At 34.8% G+C, this 18,363-nt stretch overlaps 1 protein-coding gene across 4 annotated transcripts; it reads right to left on the reverse strand.

Moving 5' to 3' along the window:
- Nucleotides 1-2,544: 2,544 nt before the first annotated feature.
- Nucleotides 2,545-5,318, reverse strand: LOC110915475 (protein BPS1, chloroplastic). 4 transcript variants are annotated; one of them, XM_022160181.2, is made up of 3 exons: nt 5,234-5,318; nt 4,949-5,026; nt 2,545-3,816 (listed from the first exon to the last, which is right to left on the reverse strand). In XM_022160181.2, exon 3 carries the CDS (start codon nt 3,804-3,806, stop codon nt 2,775-2,777), a length of 1,032 nt encoding a protein of 343 aa, XP_022015873.1. In that variant the 5' UTR covers nt 3,807-3,816; nt 4,949-5,026; nt 5,234-5,318; the 3' UTR covers nt 2,545-2,774. The 4 variants fall into 4 exon arrangements, with proteins under 4 accessions (XP_022015873.1, XP_035840789.1, XP_035840788.1 ...); XM_035984896.1 differs by having other exon boundaries at nt 2,545-4,041; XM_035984895.1 differs by lacking the exon at nt 5,234-5,318 and adding an exon at nt 5,110-5,220 and having other exon boundaries at nt 2,545-4,041.
- Nucleotides 5,319-18,363: the final 13,045 nt, after the last annotated feature.

The raw sequence follows: 18,363 nt of genomic DNA on the forward strand, positions 1-18,363 counted from the left end.
TAAGTGATAATTGTGAATAGTGTTGATTATGCAAGTATTATTCCTCATTACAAAGAATTTGAAATTCGTACAATGAGACATTACTTGTATACGTATCATTTAAAGAAGGTTCTTTCAAGAGTATTAGTTATAACTAGCTTTTTTGTAAAAAAAAAATGGGGTTTTTAATAGGTAAGGGTGCAAACGAGCATAATTGCCTATTTCTTCCGCGATGGAGATGGTCTTAATTTTGTTTTTATTATATTCGCATCAGAGTTGGCTCATTGTTTTATGTAGTCTAGCAAATCCTAAAATAGTGGTCTTTCCATAATAAATGTAATGTAATAATTTTGTTTACAGTCATAACAATAACAACAGGCTTATTATCATATTACTGAATAACATCAACATAAACCTCCAATAAACTCGTCGCATTGGAATCACCAAATTCCGCCACCTTATAATATTTGTATTGACAAATTATTGAGAATGATTAACGCAAGTAAATCAAGAAAAAATTTACACATAGGCCGTCTTCAATGGTGTTTTTGTGTCAAAAGAAGCTTGTATTGAGACAATGGGTGAAGAATATAAACAAATGACTAAACCAAATAAATGGTGCACGGTAGTGGATAGAGTGGGTAACAAAGGGTCGGGTCAAAGCGGGGTCTGGGCATGGAGGAGACAACCAACGGGCAACCTGGAAATGGCTGAACTGGGCCAGCTCCAGGCATCATTACTGCAGCTGGCGCATTCTTTAAATATGGATAAGTGGTCGACGGGTCAGGTTATTTTTCTGTCAAAACTCAAAAGTGTGAAACAACACATTGACTCGCATAGGTTGTATACATACGAGTGGAACAATTGGGCCCTACAATTTTGGCATGGAGCACGTTCAGAAACAGGATCCCAACGAAGGATTTGTTAATTCGCAGGAACATCTCTGTGAACTCAGATCTTCGCTTCATGTGCAGTGATTTTCCAGAAACAATATTTGTTTCCTGTGCATTCTCTCAACATATGTGGCAGATTTTGTCTCTGTGGTGTAAAATCCCATCCGTATATGCTTTCAGCCTCCGTGATCTACTCGGAATACACCTTCACAATCACGGGTCCAAAGGCAAAAGAAAGGCTCTCCACACAATACTTCTCACGGCGCTGTGGAGCCTTTGGAAAACAAGAAACGACGGTAAGCAGCCTACAATGACAACGCTAGTCGAAGAAATTACCGCTCAAAGGAACACTCATTGACTTGGAGATCTTATGTTTTTGACTAATGTAACTGTTGGTGTATGATTAGTGTTTGGTTGGTTGCTGCAAGTCAAATTCTGGTGGTCTATATGTTCTTGCAAAGCATCTTGCTTGCAAGCTTGTTTTATATTAATAAAATTACTTAAACTGTTCAAAAAAAAAAAAAAAAAAAACCACAAGTAGCCTTTTTCTGAAGATACCCAACGTCAAGTCATCTCTTTCAACAACCTACACAATTTGTCTCATAGCTTTTGAGATTCTTTGAATTGTCGGTGAATAAGTTGGACTCATGAACTATAACTTTAAGACTATGAGACAAGTAGCGTGGGTTGTTGAAAGACATGGCTTGAAAAGAACATCTTCAAGGAAGTCGTTAGCAAGAGCAAATTCAAACAAAGCATTCCAACTTCACCAAAAATCGGTATCCATTTACCTCGACCTCCCCTATGGTCAGACTTAGGGTCTGTTTGGCAACTTCTGAATGGTTAAGTGCTGAACCAGTAGGAGGTCTGAACCATTAAGATCTAGTATGATGTTTAACCGTTTAGAGGCAAATGTCTGACCAATTCAGATTAGATGTCTTAACCATTCAGACTAAGTATAATGCTTAACCATTGAGAAGCAAATGTCTGAACCATTCAGACATCTACTCGCAAAACAAACTGTCTGAACCATTAAGAGCAAAACAAACAGCCCCTATGGTTCCTCAACTTTCCATTTTCTTGCAGATTTCATTCATGTGTTAAAAAAGATTTCCAAAGCAATCACAAGTTTTCCAAAAAAACGTATAAAAAATGTATCCGTATAGAAAAAAAAGACCGATGTTTTCTACCCTTGATCATGTGTGTAGACAACTAGACGCTAGTGTTAACTCTTGGTTGCAACATGCAGAAATCACATATCAGCCTCTCATGTTGGTAATGCTGTAAGATGGCCAGATGGGTACTTTATTTTTAACAGGAGCCAACCCTTTTCTATGTTTATACTTTGTAACTGAATCATCATTAACATACGAAGATCCCAATCCGTGGACACATCATATTTCGAATTTGATCTTTTACACTTTACTTTTGGACTGAATCACAAAGAGTAAGAAATCAACAACAAGACTCGAATCTTGTCCGAACTCACCATGGTCTAAATCTAATCAGGAGACACAACCAAAACATCAACTATTTGTGTGTGTGCACGCACGCACATACATGCTATGGTGATTTGCCCAAATCCACCAAGTTGCTGGCAATCTTTCACTTTTCTCTTGTGAATCAAGAAGAAAATTGAAGTCAAGACAGCATAAGATAAAGTCAAACGACGTGTCTAAAGATGCCAAAACCTGTTCAAAATGCTTAACAAAATCTATAGCAAGTTTCTCTACGACAATAAACATATATCGGCAAATTTGATGCCAAAACAAAACACATATAATAACCCAAGTACCTACCAACAAAAGGCAACCGAGATACAGCATAAAGACAACATGACGAACATAGTTGACCGAAACACCTATACACATACGATAATATCGAAGAACTTTCCAACGAAAATCACATTCTAACCTGCTGCACACCTCTTCTGGGTGGCTGCTGTTGAAAATTGTCCAACAAAGCCATACGCCCGTCAACGACGACTTTGAAAAACCGATCCATTTCCGATTTAAGTTCATCTAACCCCACCAGAAACTTCTCATTACATTCCATCAACTTGGAACAATACCCATGGAAAACCTCCTGCGTTACTTCACCCAACCCATCATGAAGCAAAGGGTACAGTTTCTTGACGTTTTCGTCAAGTAATCGAAGCTCCTTTAATGTATAAATATCCCCAGAGGCATAAATGTTCTTGATTTCACCGTTCATAACGGTTTGCAATTCGGTAAACGATTCATGCCACAAATACTCTTTGGGAACCTGCAAATCTACAAGAGTCCGACATGTAGTTGAAAATGCAGCCACTAACGTGCTGAAAATGAACATGGTCTGAACCTTGAGTCCGTACATGGCTCGGACCAGGTCCTTTGCTTTGGGTATGTTCTTGATTTTCGGCAAGTTAAGCGTTTCCTCAAGCTTGGATATGACATCACAACAATCCTGTAGTTTCGAGTTGTCATACCGCCTTTGATATTGCATCCATTCATGAAACGAAGAAGATGCCAGCATGAGCTTTTGTGGATTACCGGATTCTAGATCGAGTAACGCGCATTTCAACATGACATAGCCGAATCTTTGTCTTACGATATCGGTCCCGTAAGCACTGCAAAAATCAAGTAGATTCAAACTGTTGTTTAAGTACATATCGACCCATTTGCCGTCCCAGCTACATATAGGGAGTTCCAAATCTACAATGAGTTTTCTTATGTCATTAAGTGTCTCACAGATAGAGCCCAATGCGGATTTCATCCATGAAAAGCTAATGACATCGGTTGCGTTGTTTGGTTTCAGTTGGCGAAACCTTTCGGCTAGATTTTTCTCGTAAGCGATTAGTACCGCTGATGGTAGATGAGAGGTTTTGTGCATCATCATTTTAAACGGATTCCCAATTGGGAGAAACGGCCTGTGGGGTCCATCTGATCGACTCATCGTTGATTATCTGCAAACAACCAAAATTGCAAGAAAAAAACATATGAAGCAAAAGAAAATAAAATAAAAATCCGCCAACAAAAAGGAGACCCCGGCGCACCGAGGCTCTCTCCCATCTTTAGGTTTCCAAGAGTTGGGAAGAAAAATCTTTGTACAAAAGTTGTTTTGTTTCCATAAGTCCATGACTCGACCCAATGATCAAGGAGTAACCTTTTCGGTTGCTCCATGGTTCAGCCTGAAACGAATCAACGATCGATAATAACGCGCAAATTCATGAGCGACAGTACGATACTATAATTTTTTTTGAAAGACCAACATCTTTTATTCATCTTGGACCAACAACCGTTAGAGCACGTCAAGTACAAAAACAAAAGAATTACACGTCCATACATGAAAGTTCCATATTACACCGGTAATCCCATGTTACCGAGTGTCTCTTTGTTCTATACTTGAACCAAAGGAAACCCAATTGACGAATTTGTAAATTATACGATTTGTGAATTCTACTTTGTATGTGTAATTTGCGTTTATTCGAGTGTATACATAATCTCTTTTGTGATCAAATCATAGTTATTAAAGCGAGCGCCCAGGCGCAAATAAAGCCCCGGGCCCAACAAATCGGCCTGAGTGCGCCTCACGCCTATAATAACTATGCTTCAGGTCATAGTTATTAAAGCGAGCATACAGGCGCGCCTAGGCGCAAATAAAGCCCCGGGCCCAACAAATCGCCCTGAGTGCGCCTCGCGCCTTTAATAACTATGGATCAAATCAAATAATAATCTAGTCGAGTATACACAAAGAATGATCATCCTCAATGATATACAAGTACAAAGACCACAAATCCGATGTATAAAAGTAAATATGTGAATAATGAATCCATAGAAAAAAACTAATTATAAAAAACTGGTTAACATATTCAAAATTAATACATCTTAAAATCCTCCAAACAAAAAATCAATAAATAAAAAAAACCCAAATTGAAAAACCTAATTTTATCTATATGGTTTTTTATTTCAAATTAAAACATGTTAACCCTAGACCAAAATCAATGAAAAAACATAGCAAATCATATCAATAAAACACTCAAAAAATAGTCAAAATTGAACTAGAAAACTGGTCAACAAGATGAGAGAGAAACTTACCAACAGCGTTCGAGAACAGGAACTATGAAATTGAAGCGATAAAAACCAAATCAAGCTACGTTAGATCTGTACCAGTATCTGAAAACAATGAAATTTGGCATCAACGTCAAGAATCAAACAAGCTTTGAGTTATGTTAAACAAGTAACGATAGAAAAAAAACCTAAATTCCGATGTAAATGATGAATAAACGATTAATTAAGCAGAATTAAAACAAAGTAATGAAATTATAATAAGAAGAAAAAAGAGGGGAAATTGGATTTGATGAAGGGATAGAGAGAACTTGCCTGTTGTTGTAAGAACCGCAACTTTAGAAGACTTTTTGTGTCATTTTGACCCAAACCCTAGCTCACCAGCCTTCTTAAACATGTGGATACAATTTGTCAATTTACCACTAGGCTCTAGCAATATCTTCTTAATTTTTTATAGAGTTAATTACTGTTTTCGTCCTTGTGGTTTGTCAAAAATCACTATTTCAGTCCAATAGTTTAAAAATTGCGATTTCAGTCCCTGTGGTTTCACTTTCGTAACCATTTCAGTCCACCTCCGTTAACCCCATCCATTTATTCTGTTAAGGACACGTGAATTGACCATAATGCCCTTATTAATAAAAAAACAAAAAGATATCTAAATGAGTTAATTACTGTTTCCGTCCCCGTGGTTTGTCAAAAATCACTATTTACGAAAGTGAAACCACAGGGACTGAAATCGCAATTTTTAAACTAATGGACTGAAATAGTGATTTTTGACAAACCACAGGGACGAAAACAGTAATTAACTCTTTTTTATATTATACTAGATTAGTTCCCCGTGTGTTACACGGGTTTGAACAATTTAAACTATATAATAAATATTTCTTGTAAATGCAAATCAAAGACGAAGACATTTATATATATTTGATAAATAATGAAACTAATAATAATAGTAAAAAAATCTCATACATGTGTACAGAGTCGTCTGTAAGAATTCATGTACCTTGTTTGGGCTCGAAAAAATATGTTCTTTTGTAATGTTTTAATATTATTATTTAATTTTAAAATAAAATGGGTATTGGGCTCAGTAAGAGCATGTTTGGTTATGTTTTTTGAAACAACTTATAGACTTATTGGGGTTTTGGAAAAGTAGTATGGAGTGTCTTATTAACTTATTGGTTTTTTCCTCTCACATACACCCATATTGTCAAACATCACTTTGTAGATTATGACTTTTCAAAAAGCCAATAAGTCAATAATTTTTTTCAGAAAGCTTAGCCAAACATGCCCTAAAGCTAATGCCAATGGGTATTGGGCTCACTAAGAGCATGTTTGGTATGCTATTTTAAAAAAATTAACATAGATATCGGTTTTTTTTATATAAAAAACACGTGCCCCTCTAAATTACAGACCCTGTGCGGTGGTCCTACCCGCACACCCTTATCACCGCCCATGCATGTGTATACTCATTTAAGTAATCGATATACATTTGATGATATCCTATATTTTTTTTTTGTATTCAATTAACATTTTTCTATTTAGTATTATTTGCAATTATTAACATTTTTCTAAATGTATATATAGAGTATGGATGTTACTGAATTTTTGAAGAATAATTTTTAATTTTGACATATATATTCAAACTTATAATTATATAATGTAGTCATGAATTTTAATAAAATCCAAAAAAGCGTGAAACCCTTTTCAAATTTCAATAAAAGGGTTATAATTATCAGATAAACATTTTTCTATTTAATATTATCTACAAATTAGAAGATAAATTATTAGAAAATAAATATAAAAGAAAGGCGGGAAAACCCAAAAATAGGTGCATCCAATGAATGACACGTGTCACACATTGGTTTACTTTATTATATGTATAGATTAGAAAAGATTAAACTAAACTAATACTTATCTATAAAACATGGCCTAATATGATGACAAGTGTCCCAAAAATGGTTTCTTTTATTATATAGTATAGATTATATAATATTAAGAGAAAAATGCTCGGATAATCCCTATAGTTTGCCCATTTTCGTCTTTAGTCCCTAACTTTCTAAAATTGCATCTATAGTCCCTATTTTTTTGAATTTCGTTCCCGGATAGTCCTTGACGTGGATGGGGGTTAGTTTTTTGTGTTAGGTGCGTGTGAAATGACAAAAACACCCTCACTGTCAAATTAATAACTAAAAAGTTAAAAGAAATAATTAATATTTTACAATTTGTGTGGGACCCACCACCCACCCTACCCACTTCATCTTCCCCACTCCACACCACCACCACCATCTCCACCTTCAACCACCACCACCATTTACCCCCCCCCCCAACCATAATCACCACTGCCACAACCATCCCCGCCACAATTTCATCAATCTCCTGCACTTTCTCACCAACATCAAACCCTAGCTTCCACTCATTAAACTCCACTACATCCTCAACCTCCTTCAAATACGTATCCATATCATTCTGAATCATTCTAACTTGTGCATTTAGTCTCACTATCATCAATAATATTATTATCAGAATCGGAATAATCAACGGCTAGAGTTGAATCCTTACCGTGAGTAATAATATCAGTGACGGTGGCTCCGAGATCGTCGATGGCTTAACCGACGGTACCACTACTCCTTCTGGTACTCTCTCTGCCACTGCTACCACTTTTGGTGGTGCTTTGCCGGATTCTTGTTTCACCTTAAAATACTAACGCCGCCCTCTACAACTCCCCGTCGAACCAATCAAGTAACGCTGCCCTCTGCAACTCCCCGTCGATGCCAGTTAGATTACCCCGTTACGTTTTGTTTTTTGGTGGTATAATGGTGGTTAAAGGCGGTGGTACTTAGTCTTTATTCGGTGGTTCAATGGTGGTTGGGTTTTCCGGTGGTTAGATGGTGGTGAAAGGCGGTGGTGTTGGTCGTTGATGGTGGACCGAGGTGTTTGGATGGAGGTTTTATCTTTTACAAGGGGTGTTCGTTGATGGTGGTGCATAAACAAAGAGAAAGAATGAGAGAAAGGTGGGGGTGGGGTGGGGTTGTTATTTGTTTTATTACAAGTGGGTCCCATAATTTTTTTTTGGTTGAATACTTAGTTAATTTATTTTGTTTTATATTAAGGGTAATTTAGTAATTTAACACCAACTTAACTGAGAAAACTAACCCCCATCCGCACCAGGGACTATCCGAGAACGAAATTACAAAAGTTGGGGACTATAGCTATAATTTTAGAAAGTTAAGGACTAAAGATGAAAAATAGGCAAACCACAAGGACTATCCGGGCACTTTCTCTAATATTAATATACTATAAATAACCAATATATTTGTGCTTTATGGTTGTTGTACCCTTGGCTTTAAAAGTTTTTCAAAAGAGTTAAATGCCATTTTAGTCCCTGTGGTTTGGGTCATTTTGCTAGTTTAGTCCAAAGGTTTCATTTTTAACCTATGGGTCCAAAAAGGTTTCACAGTTGCCATTTTAGTCCACTGGGTTAACTTCATCAATTTTTTCTGTTAACGAGAAAGCCAATTCGGTCATTTTATATAACTGAATTGCCCTTTTAGTTAACAGAATTACATACAAAATGACCGAATTGGTCTTCTCGTTAACAGAAAAAATGGATGAAGTTAACCAAGTGGATTAAAATGGCAACTGTGAAACCTTTTTGGACTCACAGGTTAAAAATGAAACCTTTGGACTAAACTGGCAAAATAGCCCAAACCACAGGGACTAAAATGGCATTTAACTCTTTTCAAAAAATAAATAAGTTTTTCCTTTCTAACTCTAGAGTTTCAATTTTTGCCAATTTAAATCTAAAGTTTCAATCTTTAGTAATTCAACCCTTTTAATTATTTTGATTTTGGCAATTTAAATATAAAGTTCCAATCTTTGGTAACTTAACCCTTTTAATTAGGGCCGCAAACGAACCAAACGTTCGGTGAACACTTCGTGAACCGTTCGGCGGGAAGTTCACTTGTATTCGTTCGTTATTAAACAAACGAACACGAACATGAAATTTCGTTCGTTTAGTTAAATGAACAAACATGAACAGATGTCGCATTCGTTCATGTATGTTCGTGAACGTTTTGTAACGTGTTCATTTGTGTTCGATAGTTCGTTAGCGTTTTTAGTTTTTAGTTTTTATTTAAATATTTCAAAACTACGACAAATAAAATACTGAATAAGTGTCATTGTATTAAATATTTTGTTCTTGATGTTTGTTTGTATTCATTTGTTTCCATTTGTGTTCATGAACATTAGTTTGTGCTCATCTGTGTTATCAACGTTCGTTTTCATTTGTTGCATAAAGTTAACAAACAAATACAAACGAACATGAACAGGTACATTTCCTTAACAAACGAACACAAATATAAAATGTCGTTTGATTGGTCTGTCACAACGCGCGGGTCAGAGATCAACTTAGTTATTTATTTCTATTTTTTACCCGCAGGCTCGCAGTTATATAAAAAACATTTGTCTTTCGTCTAGTCTAATATGATATATAACTAACGAATCTCCGCCGTATTGTGACGGATGGTAATTCTAGTTCATAAAAAATTATAATACTAAATATTTTTTTGGTAACTTAAGCAATAGTAAGTGTCAGTATCAGTGGCGGATCTAGCCCATTAACTTAGAAGTATTCCAAAATTTATTTTATTTTTTTACTATGCAATCGTACAATAATAATAAAAAACGATAATAAATAAAGTAAAACAAATACCTAATAGATTTGTAGTCTAATTATTTTCATAGCTTGAAATCGTTCCATCACATCGTAGTCTTTTACTTTATCAAAAATTTATTTTTCGACCACACAAACCATAACACTGTTCAAATATTTCGGACCCATTCGAGATTGTTTTTTAGATTATGATTTCATCTTCACTTGAAGGAATCAAACATCAACTTCAAAGAATTCAAGTACCTAGTTTAACAAGAAAACTAGAAAACTATAACTTTTTTGTTTTGGTGCTTGGGTTAAGTTTATCAATCGGGCATTTTTCAATTATATTATTCTTAATTTGGGTTAACTCTATCATTTGGGCTTAATTATTATACAAGTTTGATGTTGTAAAAGGTTTCGACTTATAAAAAATTGAAATTTTAATAAATTATAGTATCTTATTTTTTTAGGGATATCCTTTATATAAAACCGAAAGAAAAATAAAAAAAAAATTACACTACGAATATGGGGTTGAGCCGTAGCCCGTGCTACACCTCCTTACACTTTACCCTCGCCCCTAGCCGGTATCGTACCGATATGATAACGAACTGGAAGTGATATTGTCCGAATGATAATGATACCGATATCAATAATATCGGAACCAATACTGGTATTTGTTTTGATGATTTTCGATCAATGTGAATACATGTCGACGTCCTTCTTGACGTATCACAATTTTATTTTTCGGGCTTTTTCTCTCAGTTGTTGTAGTGAGTATCGTTACCGTAACAAATCGAACTAATACCGATGGACCGGATTGCCCGTGGTTTAGCATGTGTGTCTACTGTCTAGTATGTGTTATTTAATCTTTTACTATTTTTTTAACGGCCAACAGAATCAATCTCGAGCACTCTCGGGGCACTCACTGGACAAACAGAGTACTCCGAGAGTAACCCGAGTCCACCACCAATTCCGGGGAAAACCCAGTAACCCACCCGCTCGTACGCACAACAGTGAAATTACGGGTAAAATCTGTTTGGCTCAAGGATCCAAGCCAGGTTTCCCTGGGTCTCCCAATATTGTCCACCAGTACCTCACTCTGCACAATGTGAGAGTTAAACCTGCATCTCTTAAGAGAAATGCAAGCCCTCCACCACTTGATCTAGAGATCATTACTATTTTACTGTCCAAAATTAAACAATCAAATAAAACTATTGCAATTGCTAAATTATACAAAAAAAATCATGGGTTAACAAATTTTCCGCATTTGTGTTAACAAATTTTCACGCTACCCGTTCACAAAATAGTAAATATAAATCAAATTATTCAAACTTCAAAATATCAATGGTTAATTATGTAAATTTACAATATACACTTTTATATAGATCAAACTTATAAAAGTCGCAAACGCTCTTCGATTGAATCGGTTGGACCAACCGAAAGTTATTGGACTGCATATTTGGATAGAGGTACACAAAAAACCCAAACCCGAAAAGAACCCAGACCTGGGTATTTTAAACCCGAACCCGACCCGTAGGTTGGGTCCGGGTATGGTATTTCAGCTAAGTACCCGAACCCGGGTTTTCTTTATACCCGTACCCAGGTTTAATAATTACATAGCTTAATTGAGGTCTTACAATACCGAACCCAACGCCAATGATCTCTAGATCAAGTGGTGGAGGGCTTGCATTTCTCTTGAGAGATGCAGGTTCGACTCCCACTTGGTGCAGAGTGAGGCACTGGTGGACAATGATAGGAGACCCAGGGAAACCTGGGTTGGATCCTTGAGCCAAACGGGTTTTACCGGTAATTTTACCATCGTGCCTACGGGCGGGTGGGTTACCGGGTTTTCCCCAGAATTGGTGGTGGACTCGGGTTACTCTCGGAGTACTCCGTTTGTCCAGTGGGTGCCCGAGAGTGCTCGAGATTGAGTTTGTTGGCCGTTTAAAAAAAAGAGTTAAATGCCATTTTAGTCTCTGTGGTTTGGGCTATTTTGCCAGTTTAGTCCAAAGGTTTCATTTTTAACCTGTGGGTCCAAAAAGGTTTCATAGTTGCCATTTTAGTCCACTTGGTTAACTTCATCCATTTTTTCTGTTAACGAGAAGGCCAATTTGGTCATTTTGTATGTAATTCTGTTAACTAAAAGGGCAATTCAGCCATATAAAATGACCGAATTGGCCTTCTCGTTAACAGAAAAAATGGATGAAGTTAACCAGTGGACTAAAATGGCAACTGTGAAACCTTTTTGGACCCACATGTTAAAAATGAAACCTTTGGACTAAATTGGCAAAATGGCCCAAACCACAGGGACTAAAATGGCATTTAACTCTAAAAAAAAACAATACCGAACCCAACATAAACGCATAACATTTAATTAAGTCACTTATTATATCAAATATGTAGGTCTTCAATCTCGAATTCAATTCTTTTCACTGCGTTGTAGGCAGCATGCACAAAAGAAAAGCGTGACAGAACGACGATAATAGATACGAGGCAATATGGATACCGTTACCGATAACAGGTGAGAAGACAATGTAGATGCAAACTCAAAAAAAAAATCTTTTCTAGAGAATCCTATCTTAGATTTTATGAACATACAATCACTAACATAAGGGTGTTTGAGTTGGGTGTTTGAGTGGAGTCACCGATCGGTGACCACCCCCACTTGATTGAGTTGGGTGTTTGAGTTGGAGAGAGGGTGTGAAATTCGGTGTGTAGTCACCGATTTGTTTGAGAGGAGAGGAGAGAGGAGAGAGAGAGGAGGGACCAATCATGGTTTTTTGTTTTTTTTTTTTAATTGAGGGGTGTTTGACTATACCTAGTGATAATGAGTATGAGTCTATGAGACAAGTAATTCCTACCACATGCATAACATACCACAAGTCTAATAAATCAGAGTATAAAACTGTAACATAACGACAATGATAAGAAATTAGATAGCGTATACAAGCGAATACATAACGTGTGCGGCAACCACGTCTCATCACATAACCACAATGCTTCAGAGTTTCAAAGATAAGTACGAACAAAGTTTTGGGTTCTAATAAGGTTGGAGCAGTGAAAACAGTAGCGGTTCTGACATCAACAAGCAAATCATCAAACTAAGAATCTATACCTGCTTTTGACCCAAGCATCGTGTCTTCTCTAGATCCTTCACGTGGGGCTGTTCTGACATCAACAAGCAACCCACCGATATCAAGAACAATAAGTTTCTTTCTAGTACGAGAAGGACCGGCTCCTGGTTGGGTGGAACAAATGATCTCATGGTAAAATTCCATGATTCGTTATCATGTGTAATCGGTGGTTGACCAAATGGGTTTTGCTCTACAAAGTTTTGGACATTATCAGATGCTGCCAGCCTTTCCAGATTATTACGGAGGTCGCTATTGGGTCCTATGATGACCTCCAAGTAAAAAATTCAAATATAATCATGGCTAGCAATTAGCATATATAATCAGAACACCTTTAATCATGACTAAAAAATAGAAATGAAAAGAAGGAAAACCAAAAGACAGCTTACAGGATTGGAGAATCATCCAAAAGCAGTGTATTTGATTCGTCATACGCTCCTCTATCCATAGCTTTTTAAGTTCCTTTATTAGCAAGGGTTTGGCAGCGTTGTCAATAGTACTGAAACCGGTCTCTGTGCAATGAGATTGATCCTGCACAAAAGCCAAATTTCAACATTTGTCATCCAAATACAGTATTATTTTTGCTTTCTTTATGTGGGTCAAAATGATCAACAAATGCGTCATTCTGGTTGACTAACATTTCTTGATTATTTGCATGTGAAATCTTTCTCCTTTTAGCAGGACAAATCTATTAGGTATTTGTTTCAACACATGCATTTTATAGAATCATTTATTAGATAAAAGATGCAATTTTTTTCAATATGTGTGTCGTGCTTACAATATGTAATGGGAGAGATAGGATGCGTTTACATGATTTATTGCACTTATCAACTTAAAATTTGTGTGTATTAAATAACTATGTGCATGTATACATAAGTAAAATAAATATATAAATAGACGGTTTGCTCAAACTACCAAGTTTGTTTACTAGAGCTCAGATTTTTATATTCAAGGTTTTCCAAATTGTAGTGAATTAATTTGGTTTATTTCGATCATAAAAATATGAGAAATTTGAAATTGATGTGATTGAGAAAAATATTTGGAAAGTATCATAAATTAGGAACCAATCAAATCTTAAAATTTTAAAAATTCGAACTTATATTTATAAATTTGGAAATAAGTTACAAATTTGATTTCTAATAAAATGTGGGAACTTTGAAATTAATGTGATTGGGATTTTTTTTAAAAGTATTCCAAACTAGGAACTAAAAAAATCTTAAAATTTAAACTTAAATCTATAAATTTGAAAATAAGTTCCAAATTTGATTTTGATAATAAATTTTAATAAGTAATCAAATATGTAAGTATGTAACAACATCTTCATTTGGATTGTAAACAACATCTTCGTCTTATCAGTCTTTTCGTTGATCATCAATAGTTTCGTTTATACATATGGATTTTGTTACTGATTTTGTCATTCCAATGTAAGATTAAATATTTTAATTTATATATTTAATCTAGTAGCCATCATTATCATTTATATAATATGGATCAAAATATATTAAAACCTATAATAAATTAGTTGGTAATTGTTGATGGGCCAGATTACCCTAATTAACTAATTGGGTTTCCCCTTGGGTGTATATAAGGAGATTACTAGAGAGGGATTAGGGTTAGACATTCATAACATCACACTCAATATCGCCCTTCCTCTCTCTCCATTACTACGAGTTCTTCAACCCTAAAGAACTCGGTACTACCATCAAGATGATACATCCTAAAGGGGAACCAGACCAATCTGACGAACATGACGTCTACTTCCCTCTCTGGTGTGGTGACTGCTAATCAGGTACACACCTCTTATTTTATTGTTCATGATTGAATTTACATTATTAGGGTTTTATGTTTTACCCTTGTTCTTATGATATAATCAACATGTGGTATCAGAGCATATGTTGATTACATCAATTCAATCAAGGAATTCAATGTTTTAGGATTTAAAACATTAAGATTGATTTTCTTTTTCTGTTTTGCGATTTTTATGATCTTCAAATTAATTTGAAAATTAAAATCAATCAAAATTATATCATTGATGACGGCGGTCGAATTGATTGTGCAATTAGTGGTTCACGTTCTCAGTTCCACCACATATTAATTCTTATCATTCCATTATACTTTATTTATTTTTTGCATTGAAATCATAATTCATACAGAGAATTGTTTATGAGATTTCACCTCATGAAAACATTTATTTAAAGTTAAACTGATAATGTCTTTCATTAATTGAAAGCTTCATATTTTTATTACGTAAATTAATTAATTGTCATCGAATTGTTTAAGTTAGTCATATGAATGGCTATGATGATATTACATAATTTTGTGATAAAATTAAGTTTGATTATAATTCCTAAAATTGTGTAACTTTATCTCCAAGTTTCGAATAAAATATAATTTTAATTATAATCGAATAATTAACTTGGATAGATACACATGAGATTTTTAGAAATTATGATCAAAATCTCTTAAAATTAGCTGATTCAAACTTATCACACTAATCAGCTGCTAATCAGGAGTTTCGAGACCACAAGGTTGCGACTCGAAATCATAAAGGGTTTCAATCTTTACAACTCGAGACCACGATTTCGACTCGAGACCATAAGGTTTCGACTCGAGACCACTGAGGTTTCGACTAAGAGCTTCAATCTTCACTACTCGAGACCGTGGTTGCGACTCGAGACCTCATCATTGAGTCGAGATCTCATAAAACACAGTAGTCGAGACCATGATTACGACTCGAGACACTGAGGTTGCGACTCGAGACCTTAATGAGTCGAGACCTCATAATGTTACAGATGAGTCGAGACTTGACTCGAGATCTCACTCGAGAACTCATAGATGAGTTGAGATCTCACTCGAAACCTCATTATTTTAGGCTGTTTAATGTGAACTAAGACTCAACTTGAATGATTGGTTTTGTAAATACTTAGTTAATTAATAAGGATCAAATAATGTTTTACAAAACCAAAATAGCTTAACTTGAATGAGCTTCTGATGTATTAATTCTGACCAAAGCTGATTTACTACATCTATTTATTGTTCAAGTATTATAAAAGCTATGTTAAGTATGCATTACAAACGTGAAATGTCTTAATTCTGGCCAAAGCTGATTTAATTCATTTATGTTTAGCATGCTTGACAAGTGCATAACTAAAGTGATTGTCTCATTTCTGGCCAAAGCTGATTTGTCACGATTACTTTGCACACATACTTAAATGATTACACTTCTGGCCAAAGCTGATTTGTCTTTGTTTAAGTAGGACTTTACTAAGTCTATTATTTTAATGTTAGTAATAGACATATCACAATCTCTTCACATAATGATCCTTATATTAATCCTTACTTAATTTTATGATCATTTCGTCTGCCTTATTTTAAGTACCCATAATTTTACTCACTATAATTTACTTCTACATATATCTCATCCACTCTAATTCCTAAACCCAAAATGTTTGCTTTATTTAAAGTTTCTATTGGAATTAGCTCTTAAATTAAATCCTTGATTATTTCTTAAGACACGATAATCCTATTGCTCTCTTCTGATAAAGATAATAAAGAAGAAAATTAGAGCATGATGATCAGGACAAATCGAACATGATGTCTCTTATGATAATCAAGAACTCTCTAACATAATGCTATCACTAAAGTTATTTCAGATTAAGATTTTCCTAAGGCTAATCTCTTATATATGGAATAATCACTAGAACTCCTAAGATGCATGCCTTCTTTTAAAATTCTAAACTATAAAGTTAAGTGGTATATGTGAATACATAATAATGTACAATACCATGACCCATAAAGCTAAGGGCTTACGCATGGAAATAAGTACATTTTCCAGTACATTCCATATTAAGTTTTTCACTTGTACAATTTGATGCCTTATAAATCAACTATAACACTCAACAATACTAAAGTATAATGAGTGTGTTGATAAGCAACATATGTACAGAGAAATAAATGTTTGAAGCTGGAAAATAAATTGTTACTCACCCTACAACAACTTAAACTTTAAAAGAGGATTGTTCTAAGGCCCATTGACAAAATACAAGTACAAAATCCTAACTCCAAGTTTCTTCAAAGGAAAATCTCACTGCATAATTATGTCATTAGACTAAACATAAGCAACGAGACTATCCATTATTCTAAAGAACAGTTGGATGAATTAATTAGATAGTCACTTATTAAAGATATTTAAGTCTACTAATTATAATATTCCTATTAACACATGATTACTTCACTCTAGTTTTAAACGTTTCCTTACCAGAAGTTAACAAATAACTAACATGAGAGTTAGTGACATGATTAAATGTTAAGGCTATAAGAACAATAATAAGCAGTCTTCTAACAACGTTTTTCGATACCGTACATATATTCCGAGTATTAATCAGAATATAGTATCATAATTAAGCAATGTTATGAAGGTTGTGAGGTTTGCATAGTCAACATAAAGTCACACTTATCTTAAACTTTCATCTTATTTGTTCTAAATACCTGGATTGAAACATTATCAAGATAAAACTAGATGATACCTTACACTTTCACAACTTTTGTCATCATGCAAATGAAAAATTTGACAGAAGGAAAATGAGACTTACAAATTTCATCCATTATAACCAAAATTCATGAGAAATCATGACATGGTTAATGAGGATGATTTCTTATCTAATCTCATTCTAAGTGTTTTTAAATCATGACGTTATAGCCCTAAATATCACTTGGCTCAAGGAATAAGTATGGGTCCATCATAAGTCATTCATTGACATTCGTGGAACTTATTCCAAATGGAACATTCAGACATAATTCATTTATCATTTAAAGACTATCTACTTGTATCTAAATTTGTCATATATGGCCCACAGTTTTAAAAGAAATATATTCACATATGTACTTAATAAGATTTCTATTAAATATGTCCCTAAAGTTTCTCATGATATCTGGACATTAAAGGAATCAAATAAAGTCTAACGTATATGTGATAGGTTCCCACGTCACGTAGCTCATTGAAACTTCTCTTGTAGCATTCTAGAGATATTAAAGATCAGTGGGAGCATTAAGTGTCTTAATAATAACTTGCAATAGTTGCAAGAGGTGGGGAGTGAAAACTTTATATTACTTCAATTTACACACCTCTTGTACAAGACACTGCTCCATCTTAACACTGTTCTATCAAAACTTGTCTCCTTAAAATCTAAAGCTACCTTTACAAAAGTTTCATTGTTGCTTAATTGTGGGCACACTTAGATATCTTATCTAACCTAACATAATCCTCAACAAGAGAAACTACAATGACTAACGTCATTAATATGTTCATTAATATGTTTTCTCTATTAGAATTTGTTTGGTCGTTAAATATTGACCCTAAGCATGCTGAGTTCCTAAAGTTTTCTAAGGTCAGTGGGAGCAGTCAAAGTCCTTATAATGACTTGCAAGGAATACAAGAGGCGGGGGGAAGAGTGTCATTAAATTTCACTCCAAATTTAACTCCGATTACACCTCTTGTACACCATACTGCACCAACTCTTACAAACTTAGAATCCTGAAAATGATAGAAACCTAATCAAGAGCTAATCCATAAAACTGAAACTTCTAACAAACCCAATAATCAACTCAGGAGGTCATCTAGGTTTCAAAACCTACTAACTTTGATGATTACATAACCTCCC

This window comes from Helianthus annuus, chromosome 16 (assembly GCF_002127325.2).
Source record: "Helianthus annuus cultivar XRQ/B chromosome 16, HanXRQr2.0-SUNRISE, whole genome shotgun sequence".
In the NCBI taxonomy this organism is placed as follows: Eukaryota; Viridiplantae; Streptophyta; class Magnoliopsida; order Asterales; family Asteraceae; genus Helianthus; species Helianthus annuus.

Excerpts from the sequence above, each read along its gene's own strand:
- LOC110915475 (XM_022160181.2), bottom strand. The coding sequence starts at position 3,806 with ATGAGTCGATCAGATGGACCCCACAGGCCGTTTCTCCCAATTGGGAAT.